Source organism: Protopterus annectens, chromosome 11.part0, assembly GCF_019279795.1.
Source record: "Protopterus annectens isolate FY-2018-M chromosome 11.part0, PAN1.0, whole genome shotgun sequence".
Lineage (NCBI taxonomy): Eukaryota > Metazoa > Chordata > Ceratodontiformes > Protopteridae > Protopterus > Protopterus annectens.
Genome location: NC_056745.1, coordinates 493,245,761 through 493,268,705, shown reverse-complemented (window position 1 = coordinate 493,268,705; position 22,945 = coordinate 493,245,761). Strand labels below are relative to the sequence as shown.

Genomic DNA, 22,945 nt, shown 5'->3' with positions numbered 1-22,945 from the left:
GTGTTAGCATGCATTTTCTGAAGGGCATGAAGTCTGAAACTCAAATGCATGTTATTATTTTGTGACTTTATCTTTAGATCATCCCTGTGATTTGACAAAAAACACAATTTTTATGAGGAACAGACTAAAAATATGAAGCAAAAATATGGACATTTTGCGAAAATCTGTACAGTTGAGAGGTATGTCTACAATCTGTAAACAAGCTCAGCTAAGACTTCAAAGTAATCACTTATAACTTTTAAGAAATTAATACTTTCAGAAAAATAAAGGATATTAAATAGAGCAGTGATTTTTCCTTTAGATTTGATGAATCCCCATTAAGGATGAAAGTGCTGATCTGTTTGATCTGTTTAAGTCATATCTCTTAGCCCAAGAAATCTGAATAAAGCCAAAATAATTGGGGGACAAATGCCCAAAAATAGGGACATTGCTCTTATAAAAGTTGCTTGGATAGCAGGACTTGTGTTAGTGTAGATTTTCTGCAGGATATGAAGTCCAAAACTCAAATGTATGTCATTTACAATTCATATCATATCTTCCGGCCTCAGTTACCGGATCGCAGTACAAAGGGCGGAGGTGTATCCATATTCATCAAGGTTACCCATATCTCCAGGTTAGTAGCGCAGCATGATGCCCCAGAGATCATCCATGCGCAACTATCAGCAGGCAAAACCACATTTCAAGTCATAGCTGGTTATAGATCGCCCACCATGTCCCAAGATGCTCACTCTGCATTCCTTGAGACATTTGAAAATATAAAGGTCCTACCCAACACCATAATCTTGGGTGAGTTCAACTACCCTGGTATAGACTGGGTGAACTACCAATGTTCCAACTCCTATGCTCAGCGATTCATAGAATTTATAAATTTAAATGCCCTTGAACAACTAGTATGCTCCCCCACTAGAGGGGACAACATATTGGATTTAATAATCACAAATATGGGCACCCATTGTACCACACCCATTATCACTCCCTCCTTGGTCAGATCTGACCACAAACTGATAACCTTGGACATCCTCACCCCTCCACCTCTCCCAGTCAAAAAAACCATAATCAAAAACCTTTCCAAAGCAAACTTCAAACTACTTGCATCCGAAGTGAAAAGCTTCACTACTCCCTTGCAGAAGGATAATGATATCTAGGATGCGGAATCCTACACCAAGGCACTCTATATGCATCTTCAGGATTGCATGGACTGTGCTATCCCAAATAAAACCAAGTCTTCTTCCTCAAGCAAGAAGAAACCAGTCTGGTGGACCCCGGCCATAAGCAAACTTTACAATAAAAGGAGGAGACTTATACAAAAAAAGGCCAAATATCAAGTAGAAAAATCGTCCCTGATCAGCATTAGTAAGAAATTGAGGGCCCTCATCAAGTCAACTAAAGCTAATTTTGAAAAGAAAGTTGCCAAGGATGCCAAGGATAACCATAAGGCCTTCTATGTCTATGTCAAAAACCTAAATGGCAACGCTCAGGTCTGTTCTGAGCTAGTACAAAATGGAACACTGACCCTTCTGACATTGCCAACATCTTGGCTGACAGGTTCAGTGCAAATTCCGCCCCCCCCCCTCACCACCTACAGGGCCTATTACCATTCCAGGGGATTGTGTAAGTCCAATTATTACTGATACATTGGTTAACAAGGCTCTATCTAAAGCTACAAACACTGCCTCCATGGGACCAGATGGTGTCCCAGGCTGTGTCATACGCGAGCTCCAAAAGGAATTAACCCCCGCATCTTAATACCCTGCTCAGTCTCAACCTCTCCACAGGATATGTGCCCATAGAGTGGCACACGGCAATGGTGGTCCCGCTAGACAAGGGTGGGGCCACAACTGACCCTGGGAACTACTGACCAATAAGCCTGACGAGTCTGATCTGTAAGGCTATGGAGCGAATCATTATGGAACTCATAAATGGAGAGATTGGGAACCTCCAGTCGCTGGACCCCACACAGTTCGGCTTCGTCAAGGGCAGATCATGCCTCCTGAGCCTGGTGGATTTCTTTGAGACAGTTACTCAGGCTATAGATAAGGGAAAGGAGGTACACATGGCTTACCTTGACCTTGCTAAAGCATTTGACACCATTCTCCATTCAGGTATTATTGATAAGCTCACCAGCCTGGGCATAAACCCTTACGTCACAAGATGGATCGCAAACTGGCTCTCAGATAGATCCCATAAAGTAAGAGTAGTGGGATCTATGTCCGAATCCAGACCAGTAATGAGTGGTGTGCTTCAGGGCTCTGTCGTGGGGCCCCCCCTTTTTGGCATATTTTTCTCAGAAGTACAGGCAAGCACAGAAGGGCTGTGGCTGACTAAGTTTGCGGACGACTGCAAACTGGGTGCTATAATAGAGTCTCCGGCTGACAGGGAGATCCTCCAGAAGGGCCTAAATGAGACTGATGCATGGTGTCAAAGCCATGGTCTCAAGCTAAATGCAAAAAAATGTGTAGTAATCCCCTTTGGAAAAAAACAGAGTACCTGCAAACTGCAACATAGGAGGTAATCCCCTGAAATCTGAAGAAGAAATAAGGGATCTAGAGACACAAGTCGATAGTCAGCTTTCCTTTGATAACCATGTTGCCAAAGTTGTTAGAAAATCCTTCTATGTGACCCATCTGATCATGAAAGGGTTCGCATCAAGATCTAAGGATGTAATGGTGCCCCTCTACTCTTCCCTCATCAGACCCATTATTCAGTACAATGCACCAATTGGAATGTACCTGGCTAGATATCTCCAGCAGCTGGAGAGACCACAGATGTACCTAACCAAGAGGATTACTGGCCTCAAACAGTTGCCCTAAGCAGCACGATTGAAAAAGCTAAGACTGTTCTCTGTTGCATACCGCCTTGTCAGAGGCAATCGCTTTCTAACGTACAGAGCCATGTCCAACCCAGAATTGTTGAACATGCTACATCTTAACAAAACCAAATCTACTCGAGCTACACGCTCTAGGGATATAAACCTCAACACAACAATGAATTAAACATGCTGGAGGGATAGATTCCCTTCGCATAGACTTCCCTTACTATGGAACAGGGTCCTGATCTACATAAGACAGAGCCCCTCACTATCACTCTTCAAGAGGAACCTTAATGAGTGGATGGGTAACAAAAAGTTCACCCCGGGATCACACCAACAGCACTATTAGATAGGGGCCAAGGGTACTAGCTGCTAGTACAAGGGTCTAGGGAACTACTAAAGGGGCGGTGAATACCGCACAACATGGCTGGGCTAATATATGCCTTCGGGCAGATAGCCCAGTACCAACCTATGAACCTATTTAATGACATCAACCATCAGTTAATTGCCAGAAAACCACAAGTTCTATGAGGAATGAACCAAAAATTTGAGGAACATTTCTGGACATTTTGTGCCAATCTGGACAGTTAGAGAGTTATAGTTTAAATCATAACTGTATTTCTTTTAATGTGTTTTTCATTTATTCAGTTTGATGATTATGCTTTCAACCTTGGAAGCAGATTTTCTTTTATTTCTGAAACAAAGTATTGCCCTTGCCCTTTTGAACAAACCTCAATAAAATAATAATGGGTACCTAAGTGTGTTCAATGTCTCCAACACTAGGCCTAATTCTCGTTCAGCCAGTCTGTGTTATATCTATATCTGCCCAGCTGACTGTTTAAGATCAGCAATAATTGTTTTTTCTGTTGATTATAGATCTACAAATTTAAAACAAAATTTAGGTTAGAAAATAAGCCCTGGAAATTTGATCTTTTGGTTCACATACATCAGAAGTGGTGGGTATAGATACAATACTTGGACACCAATCACAGTCATATTTTCTGAAAGTAATTTTTGTCCCTTACAGTCCTGATAACCCATCATTATTATTCCAAACATGCCACAAGGAGCAGTCACTCCCTTATATTTCTTCAGAATGCCTAGTGCTTTAATGAAAGAAAGAAAGAAAGAAAGAAAGAAAGAAAGAAAGAAAGAAAGAAAGAAAGAAAGAAAGAAAGAAAAGGAAGGAAGGACACTTGAACGTATGGTGCTTTCTTAACTAGTGAACATGGCACTCAAGGGGATTGTAAGGCCATAATGTCTCTGGAAACAGATGGTGGGTGATCACTAATAAAGCTAGGAAAATAATCAGTGTACTTAGGTCAGCTGTGCACCACAGGCACTGACTGCACAAAGGCAGAAAGTTAAACTGCTCCCTAACTTTCTTTTAGGCTCAGACTTAGAAAAAAGCCTGAATCCACTTTGACCATCTGTGCTGAAAGGTTGAATTGCAACAACTGGGTTTAAAGCAGTTTAAAGATATGCAGAAAATGTGTATCTCCTAGCAACCAAACATGGAATTCTACTATCATTTGCAGTGCTAGTCAGTAAATCTTTTCAGTGACCCTGCACACTTTCTAGTGTCTTATATCACTGTGTGCAGGGATACTGACCAGCACATAGCTGAGCTACCTACATACACATTTTTTGTTTTATTTTCTTTCTTGGCAAACATGATGCATAACAAAAATGCCCAAGATGCAAGTGCACAATAACTGATACTGATCATCATTGTATCCATTCTGCCCAAGTTGTATGTGAAATAGGTTCCACAATGGGTGCACATTCTAGTAGTGGTCAGGACTAAACAATGTGGGAACAAAACTGCTATCTAAAGCTTAATACAGAAATGAAATACCACTCTTAAATAAGTGCCCCACTGCATCCATCACAAATGTGAGGAACTGCATCCCCAGCACATCTCCAAAAGTGCTCTACCTCAGAATTAGCGAATGACTCTGTGGTACCACAGTCTTAATCTTTTTATTCATATGAAATAAATCACACCTTTGTAATGACACTTTAGCATATTAATCAGAAATATCCTGCATTTCTACCAGGCAACCTCTGAACTGCTGTAGACACAAGTAATGCTATATTTTAGACTTCATTTATATGAAGCATGCCCACAGAGCTTCTGGCATGTGTTCTCCATATGCATACTTCTTAAAATACATTCTCAGCTATCCTTTCTGTATCCCTCAAGTATTGCAAACTATGTAAGCTGAGGTATGATGTCCTGCATCTATTCCTTAATCTTGAAGAAAAAATGTTACTAAACAATGGTTCTATGTGATCTATATGTTTTAATGTGCGCAATGAATTGCATATTTCACAAAGTTTTTGTTTGGAATCCAACAGATCTAATTTTTAATATTTTTCATGCTGACATATCTACTGAGTTGGAATCTTGTATTAAAGTTTTTGAAGCATTAAATATGTCTGACTTGCTCTCTGAAATCAGCAAACAAGGAAAAATGTGTTTTATTTATTTACTAATATTATTCCTCTCACAACATTCAAGGTTAACATATTGCAATATAATGACCAAAATTAAAAAACAAAAAAAGACATAGGACTGAAAACAGTCAACATAAATCTATGCGCTTTATCAGTTTAGACAAGTTGAAATCATACTTTGGCAGCTTAGGCCTCAGAATTAAGGCTATGGATGATATCAAGCTTCATTCTTTAGTACAGGGTTTGATTCCCTAAGCCTCTATTTGCATAATGCGTGAATCTGAACAAGGTACTTTACCAGACAATGCTCAAAAGTTGCCTCTGGAAAGAAACTTGCCCCTAGTAGACAGCCAGTTAACGAATAAAATATCAAACAGAATTATAACTGTATTGTTATAAAAGCATTATACTTATTATTATAACACAGTATTCTGTGGTCATTTCTATGGCCAGAAAATAGGGATGCCAGATATCTAACTGGAAATCAATTTGTTTTACACAGTTCTGTTGAGAATGACTAAACAAACAGCTCTAACCAAAATTTTAACTGCATTTTCTGGTGAGATGAAAGACTCACATTTCTTCTACCTACTGTAAATAACTGTCAGACCACAGATAAAGTTATACAAATCCATACGTCAACATTCTGGTAAAACAGCACTTGGTTGCTCAATATCAGCTGAGTGATACTGCTCTTTGACTAAATGACCATTGATCAGATGGCTGATTCCCTAAAAATTCAAGCCTTCAGAGCTTCTTTAACACAGATGTAACAGTGATAGTTACCAAAAAGATGAGCAAAAAACATACACTACAAAAAGGCTCCCATCAGAGAGCAAAAGAACCTTCCTAATGTAAAACAAACTGGCTTTGAGCTCAAGTGCAGGAAGAGGTGCTTTACAACAGAAGTAAGAATCCCTGCAATATCAGGAATCCTTGGAAATATGTTCACTAACCATGAGAAATGTTCACAACACACAAAAACTCTGCAAAACTTAAAAATATTTTGTAGACTCTGAAGAACTTTGGCAAACTCAGAACAGCTTTTGTAGTATCAGAGGAGGTTATGAAATATCAGAAAAAATGTTAAAAATAACCTAAGAGCAGTTCTGCAACAAACAGATGGAGTTTTTTTAACAAGTGCAGGCTGACAAACAGTGATAAACTCAACAAAATAAATAAATGCAAGTTAAATATCACTGTAACCGTTAGAGCAACTGTAAAAATATATTAATATCAGCTTTGTAGGTCCAGATGGTTTTAGAAGCAATCTAAGTCTTGCAGTCACAGAAGTCCAAGCCAGACACAAGGGTGCGCTGAATAAATGAGCCTTTGGATTTATTTGGATTAAGTATATAATATTTCCCTAAATAAAAGTGTGCAAATTTTCCTCTAATACCATAATGGGAATATTTATAAAAATATTCAACACCATAGTCAGACCTCTGGAGATATTATCATTTAGAGTGTCAGTTAACAACCATTTATTTATTTATTTATTGACATTTGTTAACCGGGTTAGTCCAGCTGGGCCATGAGCCCATTTTCAGTGTAGACCAGAGGAGAAAAGCTCCAATTACAGACAGATTAAGTATACATAACAGTTTAGTGTACAATTAAAAACAATCATTAATTGGCAAATACTACAAGTACACATCAAGTATGTATTGCAAAGAAAAACAAAACAAATTTTTTTTTCTGTGCGTGTGGTGTGTGTATCTGTTTTATAACTGGTGTGATAAGGTGTATAGCAGGAGTCATGAAAGGAGTGGAAGGGATATTTAGAGGTGTAATGAGATGTCAGTGAAATAAATGTGAGAGATAATATACTGAGAGGATTGTATGACATTGTGGTACAACAGTAATAGTACTGGAGTGGTAAAAAAGTATGCTGCGAAGTTGTAATGAAATGTGTACTACAGAGTAGAATTGGATCTAGGTAGGGTCATGGCAAGTACAAATTTTGGTTCTTATAAAATGTAGTTTGAGTTCTTTCTTAAATTGTAAAGGTTGTGCAATGGAGCACAATTGGGATGGGAGGTTATTCTATGCCTAGGATAGGGTGGCTTTATACAGTAGTCTACCAATAGTTTTTTTTTTTTGGTTGGTAGATGTCAAGGAGTTGTTGTTTAGAGGTACAAAGTGTGCAAGTTGGTGTGTAGATGGATACCAAGGAGGACAGGACAGGGCAGGATGATGGTTTATAAAGTATGGAATGAATAATTTGTAACTGAGATAGAAGAAGTTTTTGCAGGAGTTCTGGCCATTGTAGTGAGTTGAATGAGAGACAGTGGTGTGAGTTATGTGGGAAGTTTGTGATGAACCTTGCTATTTTGTGGTAAGTTTGTTGGAGTTTGGCCAGGGTAGTCATTTGAATATTAGTACTGGGGTGGCATAGTGAAGGGAGGGGAGAAGAAGAGGCTGCGCCAGGGACAGTCTGGCATTGTAGGTCAGGAATCTACGGTGTCAGTAGAGCATACCCAGCTTTTGGTGAGATTTCTTTATACTTTGAAGGATGTGTAGGTTAAATTTAAGTTCATCATCAATGATGGCTCCTAGAAGTTTTGTGTGGGAGTTAGGTTGTATTTTGGTGTTATTGGAGGATGAGATAAGAAAGTTAGATTTTAGGTGAGAGAGAGTCTGGGGGAGGAATAACAGAAGTTTGGTTTTCTTAGGGTTTAGGATAAGTAGATTATCAGCTAGCCATTTTTCAACAGATAGAAAGGTGTCCTGGGTGAGTGTGTGAAGGTCAGAGATATTGTTGGAAGTGCAGACGAGAGTTGAATCGTCAGCATATTGGACTAGTACAGATTGTTTGCAGGAGGTATGTAGTTCATTTGCAAAGATGTTGAATAGGAGGGGTCCCAAGATGGAGCCTTGAGGCACCCCAGTAGTCACTGGGAGGTAGGGTGAGCAGGAGGAGAGCCAACGAACAGATTGCTGTCTATCAGACAGATAACTAGAGAAGAATTTTAGGGTGGAGGGAGCTAGATCAAGGTTAGAAAGTTTAGTCAGAAGTAGAGGGTGAGAAACAGTGTCGAAGGCTTTTGAGAGGTTGAGTAAGAGGCTGGATACTAGGAGGTTTTTGTCTCGGGCTTTGGTTATTGTGTGTGTAAATTCTCAAAACGCACATTTCCTTGATGAATCCATTTCTGTATAAAATGTGTATGGAAGGTCATCCAGCCCTAGAGAAGAATTATTAGGAATTGTTTTGAAAACTAGCTTTAATGTAATCTCTTTTTCTATTATAGAATTTCCAGTTTCAGATAATGATACAATTCTCCAGACATGAAGTGACACAGAATAAGGTGCATGCATGTTTTTCCCATACATTTGCACAATTAACATAATATCTCATAGTGTAGATCAAATGTTGCCACAGATATCTTTTAAATTATACTTCATAAAATGATTTTCTTATTGTGTGTACTATAAAATTTAGATATTTTATACTTTCTCCGACTAAAGACATACCACTGTCTAAAAAGTAATAAATTAATTCTCTCTGAAAAGTTTTTCTAGTAATGTTTGAAAATTTTCAGGATCAATATATTTTCAATAAACTGAATTCATAATGTTCTTTATTGTTATTATTTTGTATTCCTGATACGTTTTCCAAGAAATGAGACAGTGAACTATGCTTTTCCCATATTGTGGATTCCTCAGTTTTCCATATTACATTTTGTAATACCCATCTGTTAAGTTTCTTAATCCCTTTCCCCTGAGATACACAGTGACCATGGATTCATATATGAAACAAGAGTGCAGCATAATTGAAATACAAAGGTAATAGCTTATGTTTTAACAATTTTATATTATCTGAATATGCAATAAATAAATAAATAAAAAATAAATTAAGGTTAGTAGAAAGCTATGCTCTTTTATACAAACTGTCTTATTAGGTGTCGCTTTTTCGTCTCTAACACATATAACAAGAAGGCTGGGGTTTTTATTTAGATGCTTTAATACATAGAAATACATCAGGATGGACAGCAGCATCATAACATACGAACAAAGTAGTTAACAGACAGACCTTATATAAATACATGCTTACATCTCAACTGCTTACTACAAAATGGCAGTCAGGCTTCCATGTGCTCAGTATTTCTACACATGTGCAAGCCCTTGGATAGCTTCTTAAAGGTATATACATACACATTGATCTAGATCATCCCTCTTAAAAAGATTGCCCTTTATACAAAGCAACATCAGAGGTAGACATGCATTAGTATATACATTGGAAACAAAACACGATGTTCATATCCAAGTAGATTCGTATCTGCTACGGGGTTTAGAGATTTGACCATATCTCGTAACATAACAATCTGGACCAAGTTTAGGAACAGGGACAGTCTGCGGATCATAACTCATATCAGGAACTTCTGGATTCGTCACAGGAACAGGAATGTCCTCTGGAATTTCCTCTGGAATTGGAACACTGGACAACTCACTCTGAGATAAAGAGTCTTTCTTACAGGCAGTGTGCTGTGGTATAGGCTCAGACCAGTCCCAAATGTTTCTGATTCCAACTAAAAATTGCTCCTTCTGATTCCACAATGTACAATCTCAGCTCTGGACCAATATTTTTTATGACACCAACCCGATCATAACCTTTGGATGTCTGCATTCTTAACACTTCTCCCTCTTGTAATGGACTGAGTGGCTTGCTGGTTTTATCGTAGTAGGACTTCTGGGTTAGGCGTTTCTTCAACAGACTGGCTTTCACTGATCTTTTGTTCTTGACACATAGAACCAACAATTGACTGTGATAATGTGGTTATAGATTGCCTCAACAGAAGTCTCTGAGCAGGTGAACCAAGATGTTTATTACAAGGAATATTTCTGAGATTTAAGAGATTCAAGAAACTGTCACTATTATCTCGTTTTGACTTCTCAGGTAACTATTTTGCACTTTCCAATGCACATTCTGCCAAACAATTTTATTTCGGGTACTCTGGACTACTTTTGACATGAGTAAAGTCCCATTCTTCAGCAAATCTTTTGAACTGTTGGCTTGTAAACTGCATGCTAATGTCAGAAATAACTTTGTGTGGACTACCGTGCACTGCAAAATGACATTTCATCTTAGTAATGACAGTACTGGATGCTAGGTTGGGAAGTAGGTCAATCTCAAGCCAACTTGAGTAAAAAGCTATTAACACCAAGTAATGCTGACCGTTCCACTCGAAAATGTCTGTGGCTACTGTCAACCAAGGTAGTTCTGAAATCTGGTTAAGCTGAAGTGGTTCCTTCTGTTGATGTGGCTTTGTACTATTACACATTGAATAAGATAAAAGCACTCTTTCAATGTCTTGTGACATAGAAGGCCAGAATACTAGGTCTCTCACCCTTCTTTTGGTAGAAAAGAACTCCTGGGTGACCACGATGCAAAATAGTAATGTACTCAGGTTGCAAGGACTTTGGAACAATTACTTTCAGACCTTTAATTATGATACCTTTGTCAGCCAAAAATCTCATCTCTGTATGGAAAATAAGCTGCACTTCTTAAGGTAAACTAGATTAATTTGATGGCCATCCTTGACTGATAATGTGGTTGAGCCTTTATAAAACTTTGTCTGTGGCTGTGTGATTTCTCAGCTTATCAAGATGTGTGGAAGCAAAATTTCTCACTTCCATGACTTGAAAATCAAGATTCTCATTCTCCTGCTGGTCTGTGGAATTTCTGGGTGATTTGGATAATGTATCAGTAAGATAAAGAAGTTTGCCTTTCTTGTAGACAAGACCGAAACTGTACTTTTGCAATCTCAGTGTCATATGTTGCAGTCTGGCTGGAGCTGAATGCATAGTGTTTCTCAAGATAGTGACTAATGGTTGGTGGTCTGTTTCGATCTGGATTGGTCTACCATAAGCATAACATGCAAACACAATTGCCAAAAGTTCTTTCTTGATCTGGGCATACTGCATTTCAGTTTGGGTAAGAGTTCTCAATACATAAGCAACAGGTTGATCCTCTTGTAGAATGACTGCACCAATCCTAAATTTCGAAGCACCACAGGAAAGTGTTACTGGTTTGTGAACATCATAGCATCTGAGTGTTGGTGGAGTAGCAATTCTTTTACTCAGGACTTCAAATGCTCTTTGGTGTTGCTCTAACCAAGACCAGGATACATCTTTACATGTCAGCTCTCTAAGCTGTGCTGATAGTTGGCTCAAGTCTGGAATGAACTTGCCTAGGTAATTGACCATGCCAAGAAAATGTTGCAGGGCTTGAAAATTGTCTGGTGCTGGCATCTCGAGAATGACTGTTTGTTTTGAAGGGTCCAATCATAAGCCTGTACTTGTAAATAAATGACCAATATAAGTAACTTCTTGTAGCCTGAACTTGTATTTCTTTGCACTGAATTTGAGATTCATTTGATTGCATTTTCCAGAACTTTACTGGCATTTCTGTCATGTTCTGCTTCGTCACAACCTCCTACCAGTATGTTATCTTCTATGATAGCTCAAGGATACCCAGGAAAATTTTGCTCCATTACTCACTGAAAGACTTCATTTGCAGAATTTATCCCAAATGGCATTCTCAAAAATCTGTACCTGCCAAATGGAGTACTGAATGTAGTGAGCAATGATAATTTCTTGTCAAGCTGAATTTGCCAAAATGAACACTCTGCATCTAAGACAGAAAAAACAGTGGCATTTGGCGTCAGAGCTGCGATTTCTTCGACTGTGTGCATTGGATGATGAGGTATTTTTAATACTTTGTTCAAATCTCATGGGTCAATACATATTCTGATGTCATCTGAGCTTTTCTTATGAGCTACCACCATGGAAGATACCCGTTCAGTTGGAGTTTCAACTGGACAAATCACACCTTGTCACACCATTTTGTCTAACTCGGCTTTGACTTTGTCCTGCATGGCTATTGGAACTTTACGTGCTGGCCTGATGACTGGACTGACCCCTGGGTCTAACTTCATAGAGTATATAACTGGAAGTTTGCCTAGTTTGTCTTCAAACAGATCAGCACAGGTAGAAAAAATGTACTGGGCGAAATTAGAGTAGTGTTTTTTTAACCTCACACAGTGGACTTCCTTATTAATTGAAAGCAGTTCCATTTTCAAAGTGTCTCTGAGCCCTAATAATGACTGGAGGTGCCTCTTGACCACATAAAATAACAAGTCGTACCTTCTTCCAGCAGAGTAACATGGAATCACTACTGAGCCTTCGGTTTGAATTTCTTCACCTCCACAAGCAACAAGCTTTGGACACCTTGCCAAATCAGGCCTCTCACCTTTACATACTCTGGCAAATATTTCCGCTGACATAACATTTCACTTAGAACCTGTATCAACTTTAAGCTCTGTAGGTTTGCCATTTATCCAAACAGTACATAATACTTCATTCTTTGCCCGTAAATCTACTGCATTGACCATTTCATGAAGCACTGAGACACCATCAACATAAAGAGTAGGCTTGTCACTGTCTAATTGATCAACTCATGTCTTAAAATGTTCCCTTTTAATAAAAGAACGTGGGTCTTTTGAGTTACAAAATCTTTTGAAATTATTCCATTTATTACATTTGTGGCATTGTTGACCAAAAGCAAAGCACTTTTCCCTTTAGATTCATGGCTTCCACCACAATTATGACAATTGGCAATGAAACCAGGTTGGGGTCCATGGTTTGAGTGTGCTGACTCACTCATGCTTCACTGAGACTGTGCAAATTCTATAATTTGTTAGAAATTTCTGGGGTTTACCAGTGAGTGCTGCAGGGGTTATAGCTGCAATGTGTTTGGGCCTGTTTCTTTTAATAACATGCTACATACTATCAACATGAGCTTTATCACTGTGCCTTCTTGACCTGCTCTCATGTGTAAGCATACTTGTGTGCTTTTCTGTAAGCTCATATATCTGACAAATCTCAATGACCATATTCAAAGTTAAATCACTGTCATGAAGCAAAATCTTTCTCACAGCATCATCATTTATACTACAAGTCTGTCCTTTATTAACTCATCCCTTAAGTCACCATATCTGCATGTTTTAGCTTTATTTCTCAGGTCAGTTATATATGCTGCAAAAGTTTCACCAGGCTTTTGATCCCTTGTGTAAAATAAGTGCCTTTCCATTTTAACATTTATCTGGGGATTACACATTTCTCTAAATTTATGTTTTAAGCACACTGGGTCCTCCCTTGACTCAACCAATAGAGCAATCTGATGGTTTTACCCCTCTCCTGTATAAATAGCAGGTGCATACACAAATGAACATTCCCTTTCTATGGCCTCCGACCCAGCCAAATTAAGTAGAATGAATGCCTTTGTATGGTCATCTTTATCGGAAAATGCAGCCTATAAGAAAATGTCATACTCTTGCTCAAACACTCTCCAGTTCTCAGCAATATTACTGTCAAACACAAATGCACTGGGTTTTTTAAATCATCTGCCATGCCCACAGAGTATACACAAACACACTGAACATATGACCCTTGTAATTATGTACATACAAACTGTTTTGTAAGCTTGTAATAACATTCAGATGGACAATAACCTCTTTGAAATACTGTACTTAGCGAAATATGCCTTGTAATGGCTGTACTTTGCAAAATATCTTTACTCTAACACTGCACAAACATGCAAACACTTAATACACTTCTGATAACTTGGTTATCTTTGCTTAATACGAAATATATATGCTTTGCGAAAATGTGGTTCTTTCCCCCTATTTTATTTATTTTATGCAAATCAGACTTTATTTCAAACATTTTCTGTAGTGATTCAAATATTTTTAGCAATATTGTACATATCTGTTTATGCGAAAATTATTTAGAATGTTCTGTATGCCTCATTTCATATTATGCGAAAAGAAATAGTGCTGAGCAAGTTTTAATACTTGAAATTCATTTCTGACCTGTTTTGCAAAGTTTTGCACATTTTATGATGATCCACTCTTGTACACTCCACCAGCATCTAAATAAGTGCCTCTAGTCATTTTACCCAAGGCATTCTGGCTCCCTGCCCCCTTCGGTATGCTTCTTCTAACTCCATGTCCTTTTAGATATGCCGTTTCTGATTCCATGTCCTTTAGACATCCCACTTCTGACACCATGTCACTCATTCATCTCTAATACATGTAATGAGAAGGCTGGGGTTTTCATTTAGATACTTTAATAAATAGAAACACATCAGGATGGATAGCAGCATCATAAAATACGAACATACTAGTTAACAGACAGACTTTATATACGTACATACATGTTTACATCTTAACTGCTTACTATAAAATGACAGTCAGGCTCACATGTGCTCAGTATTTATACACTTGTGCAAGCCCTTGGATAGCATCTTAAAGGCATATGCACACATATTGATCTACAGCAGGGATTTAATGTAGTAGAACTTCTTTTATAATCTGTATGTTATGTTGAATTTTTCAACAGGTATTTCTTAAATTGCAATTAAAATTTCCTAATAATATAACAAGTGCATTTATTGACACATATAAGTTTTATGTTTAGAAAACATATCTTCTCTGTCTTTTGAAGAAGTGGGTGCATAAAGACAAATTAATCTGAAGACAGTCTAATGGATTTTGAAATCACAAAGAACAAATTTACCTGGAACTACAATGATATAATCCAATAAGTGTAAATTAGAATTGTGCAATCACAACATATTGCTTCACTTAAGGACTATAGTAGTTTTTCAACCCAGCACTATTGGACTTGTTTCTTTTGAACATCATTTAACTTCTTGATACCTAATAAACAGATTTTATCAGCCATTATTTTCTTATAAAATTCTATAACAGTAGATCCTCTTTTCAAATTGATAATGCTATTAACATTTTGAAAATAAAATCCTGTTTCATCCCTTTCTATTTTTGTTTGAATTTTATAAACTTGTTGTAACTTTTTTCTTTTAACATGTATACTAATGGTTGCAGATTTACTATCATTGGTGTTATTAATATCAGCCTCTAGACTATCACCCTCTGCTATATCCAGTTATTAGCATTTTCATCAGAGTATATTTTATCATGTTCAAAATCATCAATATCTTTCAAACGTGCAGCACTATCATTATAATCACCATTTCTGTGAATTAGTTCATCTGCTTTTGTACTGCAGCTATTTTTTTATTTTCCTCAGTTTCAGTTATTTATGCCCAGTCAAACCAAAAATGTCCCATTGATTTGCATTTTCTACAAGATATATCACAGTTTTTTTATGGAATGTCCACTTTCATTTCATTGTTTACACTTTCACTTAATGCAATAATTAATTAGATGTGTCAAGGAACCAAAAAAACAAACAAAAAAAAAAAATAAAAATAAACAAGTATTTGGCTGCATTCTGTATTTAGGGATATGCTGTAACAGGCCACCTTCAGCATTTAGTGTTACTAGTACTTTTGTCCCTCATCAAACTGTTTTGTAATCTCATCAAACTGCTTTGTAATCTCATTAACTGTTTTGTAGCAAAATCCTAAAAACAGCTTAATGTAAATGTCTTCAGTTTCAACCAATCTGAACTGCAAAATTAACTCTTTTTTGTACTAATGTTAACATCTGTGAATTCATAGTCTGTCCACAGAAACCAAAGCTGTTTTAGTTCACATTTATTGAAGAGACATTCTGCAATTAACACTTATTCCAAAGTAATATCAGAAAAAGAGTCCATTCCCATACAAATATATATACATACTTTTTTTTACATTTATTCATAAAGGTGCAATCAGTTTGTTCCATACTTTTTACCAGTTTATAAGAGAACGTGCTTTTGATGAGATGTGTATGAATGGCAGTTTGGGAATATAAATTGCTGTTTTCACTGTCTCTTTTTCTGCAATCTTAACAATATTTGCATAGGTAGGCTTGTGCACGATTGAACTACTTGGCCATTCCTCCAGTAGGTTTAGCATACCTGACTGCCAAACATAAACAAAACATCTGTGGAAAAAGTTTTATGACCTCCTGATGTCAATTCCTGTACATCACCATCCAGCTACTCTAGCCATATTTGGCTCCATGAAGCGGTATTGTAATCATTTGGTTCAGCTTCTTCAAGCATGTTTTTAAAGTGGTTGTCTGGTAAAGCAGCATCCATTAAACATGTAATCAATACTGCCTTCCTTGCTGCTATAATAGAAACCCCTCCACCGACTTCTGATCTTTCATATTCATGGAACATGCTACAGCCACCTTCTGGCCTGCCACAGGCAACTGGAAAGAGTAGTGGAAGCTTCCGGATGCCCTCACCAAACTTATGGTAATAATTTAAATATCACCTAGGTTTTCCCCTGAAAAGATGCTCCTAGCCAAGTGGAACTAACTTGGTCAACAAAAAGAGATATTTATTTATATTCATTTACCAGAGTAGTGTACTGATCAATATTGACCAATTTCAGGCTCAGCATGGGTGGAATACAAAACATTTCACAAACAAAAATGCAGAAATGTAAGCAATAGCAATATTTCAGGCTAATTACATATAGAAAAACTGTGTACATACATTGTAGCAAACAAGCATGCTACAGTGTACAATCAGGTAGAGTATAAGTACAATGTATATATTAGTTTCTAAAGCCGGTCAATCTTCAGTGAATCTTGATAGGTGAGAATAGACTCAGAAAGGAGATCCGTTACGTGATATGTCTTGAGTTGAAGTAGGACATTTGGCATGGATGAAGAAGTACTTTTTGAGTTGCATTCAGAATTTGGAATAAGCACTGATTTTCTTAATGTCAGTGGGGAGAGATTGCCAAAGAGTAGGTGCCTGAGAGGAGGAAGGATGTGCAGTGTTGTGGAGTTCAGTTCTAGTCATAATGTGTGTGATACTGACATATGGGTGAGTTTCTAATGAATAGGTAGATGCTATTACAGATAGTCTGGAGTGCAACAATGTTTTTCTTGGAGGCAGAAGCAAAACTGGGAGCCCATATTCAAGCTGAAAAAGGGAAACTCCATTGTCAATGACTGCTCTGGCTGGTTGGGATAGAATAGGGGAGATTTGTTTGGCCCAGAAGCAGAGGGATTTTATTTTGATTCTCACTTTGTCTATGTGAAAATAAAAGTTTAGTGACTGATCAAGCCATAGTCCTAGGAATTTGAAGGTGAGGGTTGTCCTTATGGAATGGTTGTGTAGGTAAAACATAGTTAAAGACAAAGGTAATTGGTGAATTTTCTGTGGAGTAGCAAAAAGCATAGTTTTGGTTTTAGTAGGGTTGAGAAGTAGTTTATGGTTTATAAGCTGTAGGTGGAGCTCATGTATGCCTGACTTGATATGTCATTGAATGTTGGTGTGAGAATGATCTGATCAGTAAATGAACGTGTCATCAGCATAGAAGATAAGTGGGAGATGGGGGAGGTCACAAGCAACTTTATTAATGGAGAAGGGGGGGGGGGGCAAGAATGGATCCTTGTGGTATACCTTTGCTAATAGGTACAGATTATGATTGGGAAGATACTATTTTAACTCTGAAGTGTGTATCAGTGAGGAATACATAAATAAATAAAAATTAGCCAATCCTGATATGCAAAACAGCATGTACAGTTTGTTAAGATAACAGTAAGTGTTTTATTATTTTAAATTTCATTTACTGAATTGAAAATAAGTTGCAATGTACAAATCAAACATAGCTGAAAGGCTTCTAAAAACACCCCTAGATGTCCAGACGTGACCTCAACATTGGGACACACTACAACAGTATTCATGAAATAGAAATCCTAATTTTTATGACACAGCTAAATACTTTTGCAGCATTTTTACAAAAATGCAGCTACAGATCAGACACTCAAGTCATCTTTCTTAGTTGTAGTTGCATTTCACATGTACAGCATAGTATGGCAAATAACTGGCTACTGATTTCAGTAAGTGTAACTTTTTACTGCAGCCTCATTTTGATGAAGCATATTTCAGAAACCAGTGCACATTGTTCTCTTTGTTGGTAATCTGTGGATGCTGACAAAAGTAATAAAGTACAAAAACATGATCTTATAATAGAAATTAAGTCACAGTTTATACGTATAAATGTATACACAAAATCACATATGCTCATTCTTACACACACACACACACACACACACACACACACACACACACACACACACACACACACACACACACACAAACATGCTTGCACAGACACTGAATACATAAGCATATTCTTGTTACTTTGTTTCATAAACTAAATGACAATTTTTTGAAAAGGAAGGAATGTCAAAAATCATAACCATTTGTGCTACTTTTCTTCAAAACATTCTCTAACAAAAGCAATACAAAAGAAGCAGTAATACTTAGACTCAGCTCTCCAGAGCCAGACTGCAAGTAATGAGCATTTTACGTGATTCAGAAATAAACTAGAAGTTTACAACAGACAAGAAGATTTATAGAAGAGAACAATCATCTCATGTGTTATAAGAATTCCATTATGAATGTGCTCTGTGAAGCTATAATGATGTCATTGACATTCCTGTAACCTGTAAACATAGCAAAATAGTCATCTGCTGTTATTTTTTTCAGTATACATTACTAAAAATATAGCAAAAGAGCAATACAAGATGGAATGCAACTTACAATGTTTCTAAGTTCTGGAGTCCTTCAAAGCATTTCTTTCCCAGGGACTGGATTCTGTTGTTATGGAGATGCCTAGCAGGAAACATGATCAAGAAAAAAGCATTACATTCTGAGAGTTTCATGAAACGTTTTTGCTAGGCAGCTGAAAACAGGTTAAGTTTTAGTTTAAATTCATATTATACGTACCCAAGTTATGGAAACAAACTACAGAAAGGTGTTGTCTGCAATGTTCAGAGTATGTCAAAACAGGGCAATAGGCTTGTCAAGTCATGGAAAAGAGACAGCATCCATCTGTCTGTAAATTCCCTTCATGTGTAGATATGTTTTGGAACGCAATGTAAGTAGTATAATATGATGGATGAGGAAGTAAAGTTAATTGCTATCAGAATGAAAAGTTCATAATTCTGGTCTAGAGAAGTGTGACATAAAGCAGGAAATTAATATATGGGTATGCTCCAGTTTATTTATTTATAAATGTGATCTTTGTACTGAAAAGAAATCAAAAGCTATATATCAAAAAGATTCTCTGTCTTTACGTGAATGGAAAAATTTTTCGTGAGACTTGTAATTACAACTCGGGGTTATAGGCAGAATGCTAAACAGCAACAAATTGCTGACTATTAATGGTAATCAGAACACAGGAAGCTGTTTTCATTAAAAGCCAACACCAATAAACGAAACCAGGGCCGGTGTTAGCATTTTGGGGGCCCCCAGCAGATGTTAAGCTGGGGGCCCCCTAGGCACTTCCAGTCTATGTATCACCCTGTCACTGCCACCCTTCCTAAGCAACCTTTTAGTTCATGCTGCAAACTTTTAGAAGTAGTATGCACTGACTGATGTTTAGCTACAATGTTCTTACATTACAAGACTTGTGTACTACACTGTGTTGGCCCATGTCACAAAAAGGGACATTTACAGTTACTGGCATTTAGTCGCAGCAATGATGTATTGCAACATCTCTATGTACAGGTCTGGACTTAGGTGAAATGGTGCCTTAGGCCTATTGTTTCAGACCTCCCCCATACACACAATAGCCTCCACTCTTCCCATTCCCTATACCATGCACATTACTTTTTTTCTTTCTTTTCTCACAGTTTGTCTTACTGTTCAACATTTTTAAGAATCTATAACTTTCTACATGCTATGAAGTGCATTTTAAAGTTTTTCTTTTTCTTTTTACACACCTTTTCATCCAATAATGGCTTGAACAGAAATTATGATTAAGTAAAGAAATCGTGTTGCTGTTCAGCTTTAGTTTTCGTTGCATCCTTTCAACATACATTTCTTGAGCAAAGACAGTACCGTAATAACCATTTAGGAAATAAGAAAAGAATTTCAGTTTTATGTTTTTTGTTTCTTTCATGGAAGACATAAGTTGTACCCAAGGCAAAGATGACAAAACAGTAGCTCACAATAAACTAACAACCCTTTGTTGTCTGGATACGCAGTTCCTATCTGGGAACTGCCTGCCTCCCAATCCCCCCCAAAAGACTGCTTATGCATCCCTCTGGTGTTAAACTGGGATGAAATCAGAGGTTCAAACTGCCACAGTCGTGTATTTCATGGAACTGCTAATATACATATACATAGTAGGTCTCCTCACTCCTCAGCCCAAACTGTCAAAGGCAGCCACCTGTATATGTCCTAAGTGTGATTGTGAGAGTGAAAAATAATGATTATAATAACGTATTCTACTTTATTGTTCCTAGACAAGCTGTAGTAATCTTCTTTGGACACCTCTGAGTTATGTGAGAAAAGTAAAAGAAACAATTACCACACTGTCCTCTGACTATGAGGAATAATACCACAATCCTGTCACCCCCCCCCCCCATATAACCTACAGCAGCTTTCTGTACACACACATCCGAACAGGGCTGGTTTTAGATTGGGTGCAGTTGAGAACAGAGGCCATTATCAACTTTATCCTAACAGGGTCATATCACAGCCCTGGTCAGGTTAAAGAGCATAATCAGAAAAAAAATATATTTTTTCACCTCATTTTTCCTCAAATAACAGTGTTTGTGGAGTCCCCACACAGTCAAGGATGATTAAGAGAGCCCTCTGTATCCATTTATACAGTCTGGGGAGTAGGGATCCCCAAGAGCCTTAGAAGATCTAAGTGTCTGAATGTTCTGGGATACATTTTATGACTTACTTTTGAAAAATAATTTCTTGTTAGCTACAGTTTTTACTGACACTCAGACTAATAATGTATGCATCCTGGCATTATTGCATGTGTGCACAGATAAAACTCACTAACATTTTCACAAACACACACACATTATATATTAGTTCAGCAATACGCTAGCACACCAGATCAGTGACTGCTGTTAAGCAGTCGTCAAACAGCAGCAGGGATGGGTCACTTTTATTTACTTCAGTGAGGAGTAATGCAAACCTGTCACTGTCCCTGATTTTATAGACCTTCCCTAAGTGAGGAGTAATGCAAACCTGTCACTGTCCCTGATTTCACAGACCTTCCCTAATGTTGCACATAATTTTATTGTCCTTTGTAACACGTTTGATTTGCTTGCAAATCATTTGGGATTACAGACAGTCAATAAATCCAGACATTAGAGTTTTACACTTAATGTCCAAAAAAAAAAAAAACATGTTGATACAAAAGGTGTTATTCTATTATCTTTTTCATTGAATCAGAGTAATATTTAAAATGTGTTCCTCATTTTGAGCCTTTATTCTGCTATTATTGGTATTGCACTGAATTCTTCAGTGAAGACGTTGAGAGTTACAGTATCTGGTATTGTGCAAGTATTTATAAAACTCCCTAAAAGAGAAAACCATCCCTGTAGATGAGAAGTATTAGCTCTTCTTAAAATCCAAGGTATACACGGACACTGGTCACACTGGGCTGCTGATCTCTCTAGTGTTTACCTTGCGCATGTTCATTATCAGCTTTATCCTAACAGGGTCATAGCCTGTTCAGGTTAAACAGAATAATCATGAAATTAATACATTTTCTCCTCATTTTCCCCAACCAGCAGCAGCTTTTGTGGGGCTGCTGATCTCTCTAGTGTTTACCTTGCGCATGTTCATTATCAGCTTTATCCTAACAGGGTCATAGCCTGTTCAGGTTAAACAGAATAATCATGAAATTAATACATTTTCTCCTCATTTTCCCCAACCAGCAGCAGCTTTTGTGGGGCCCTCACACAGTGAAAGATGATTAAGAGGCCACCCTTGCAGCCACATGTATTTGCAGGTACCTAAAGCGGGCTATGTTTTTAGTTTTAGTGTAGAGAATGTCCACCAGCAGGGTTTAACTAAGCCATGGACACTGTTAGTGGTAAAATACTTGATGGAATTGTGAAAGCCCTTGCTTGATAAAACACTATTACTATAAGCAAAATTTTTTTTGAATTTTAAAGGAGATATAAGAATTATTACTCACCTGATTTATTAAGTATACAGGATTGATTTTCTAGCCTTTGTTGGTTTGACAGACATGTCACAAAATATCAAGGTAAGATAACTTGCTGTGGTTGGGGGCCCCCCCAGGAACAGGGGGCCCCAAGCGACCGCAGGGTTCGCTGGTGCCTAAAGCCGGCTATGAATGAAACACACTACTGCCGCAGGTATAATTTGCAGGAGTCTGGGGAGGGAGTCCCTCTCTTCCCCCAAGCAAATGTTTATTACCCTACTACTGGATGAAGATTGGATGATTGAACTTCAGTTGCCAAAGGTTCAAACTCGCTGATGACTGGATTTCCTTTATAGGAAACCACTGTTGGTGAGTTGTGCAGGCAATGATGCCCTTTTTTGGGGGGGGGGTTCTCCTTCTTTGAGTTGGTGCAACCATGTAATTGCTACATATACATTTTGATTGTAGAGGGCTTGCCCACCTAAAAAAAAAAAACGCTTAAAAAAGATTTTTCAGCATTTTTTTTTTACGAACGCAGTTAAAGAATTCCAACCCTTGGTGCATGGAGTTTCATCCAGTCATAGTGATGGCTCAAATGTTTCGCCCCATCTCCACTATGTACTCATACCAACCCCACAGTTATCATAAGTCAGATAAATGAGAATAACCCAATTTTAAGTAAAACAAAGTTTTCTGTTTTTGTACTTACTGTATGTTTAATCATCAGGGAAAGCGGCATTCAATTTTATGTTTTTGAC

General features: G+C 37.6%; 1 protein-coding gene across 3 annotated transcripts in view; it reads right to left on the bottom strand.

The window, feature by feature from the left end:
* Positions 1-22,945, bottom strand: part of LGR5 (leucine rich repeat containing G protein-coupled receptor 5) — a 1,626,452-nt gene that overhangs the window by 631,875 nt on the left and 971,632 nt on the right. For all 3 annotated transcript variants that reach the window (XM_044087987.1, XM_044087988.1, XM_044087989.1), the window contains exon 6: positions 18,809-18,880. In XM_044087987.1, the coding sequence (XP_043943922.1) occupies positions 18,809-18,880 (72 nt within the window). The remainder of the gene's footprint in view (positions 1-18,808; positions 18,881-22,945) is intronic.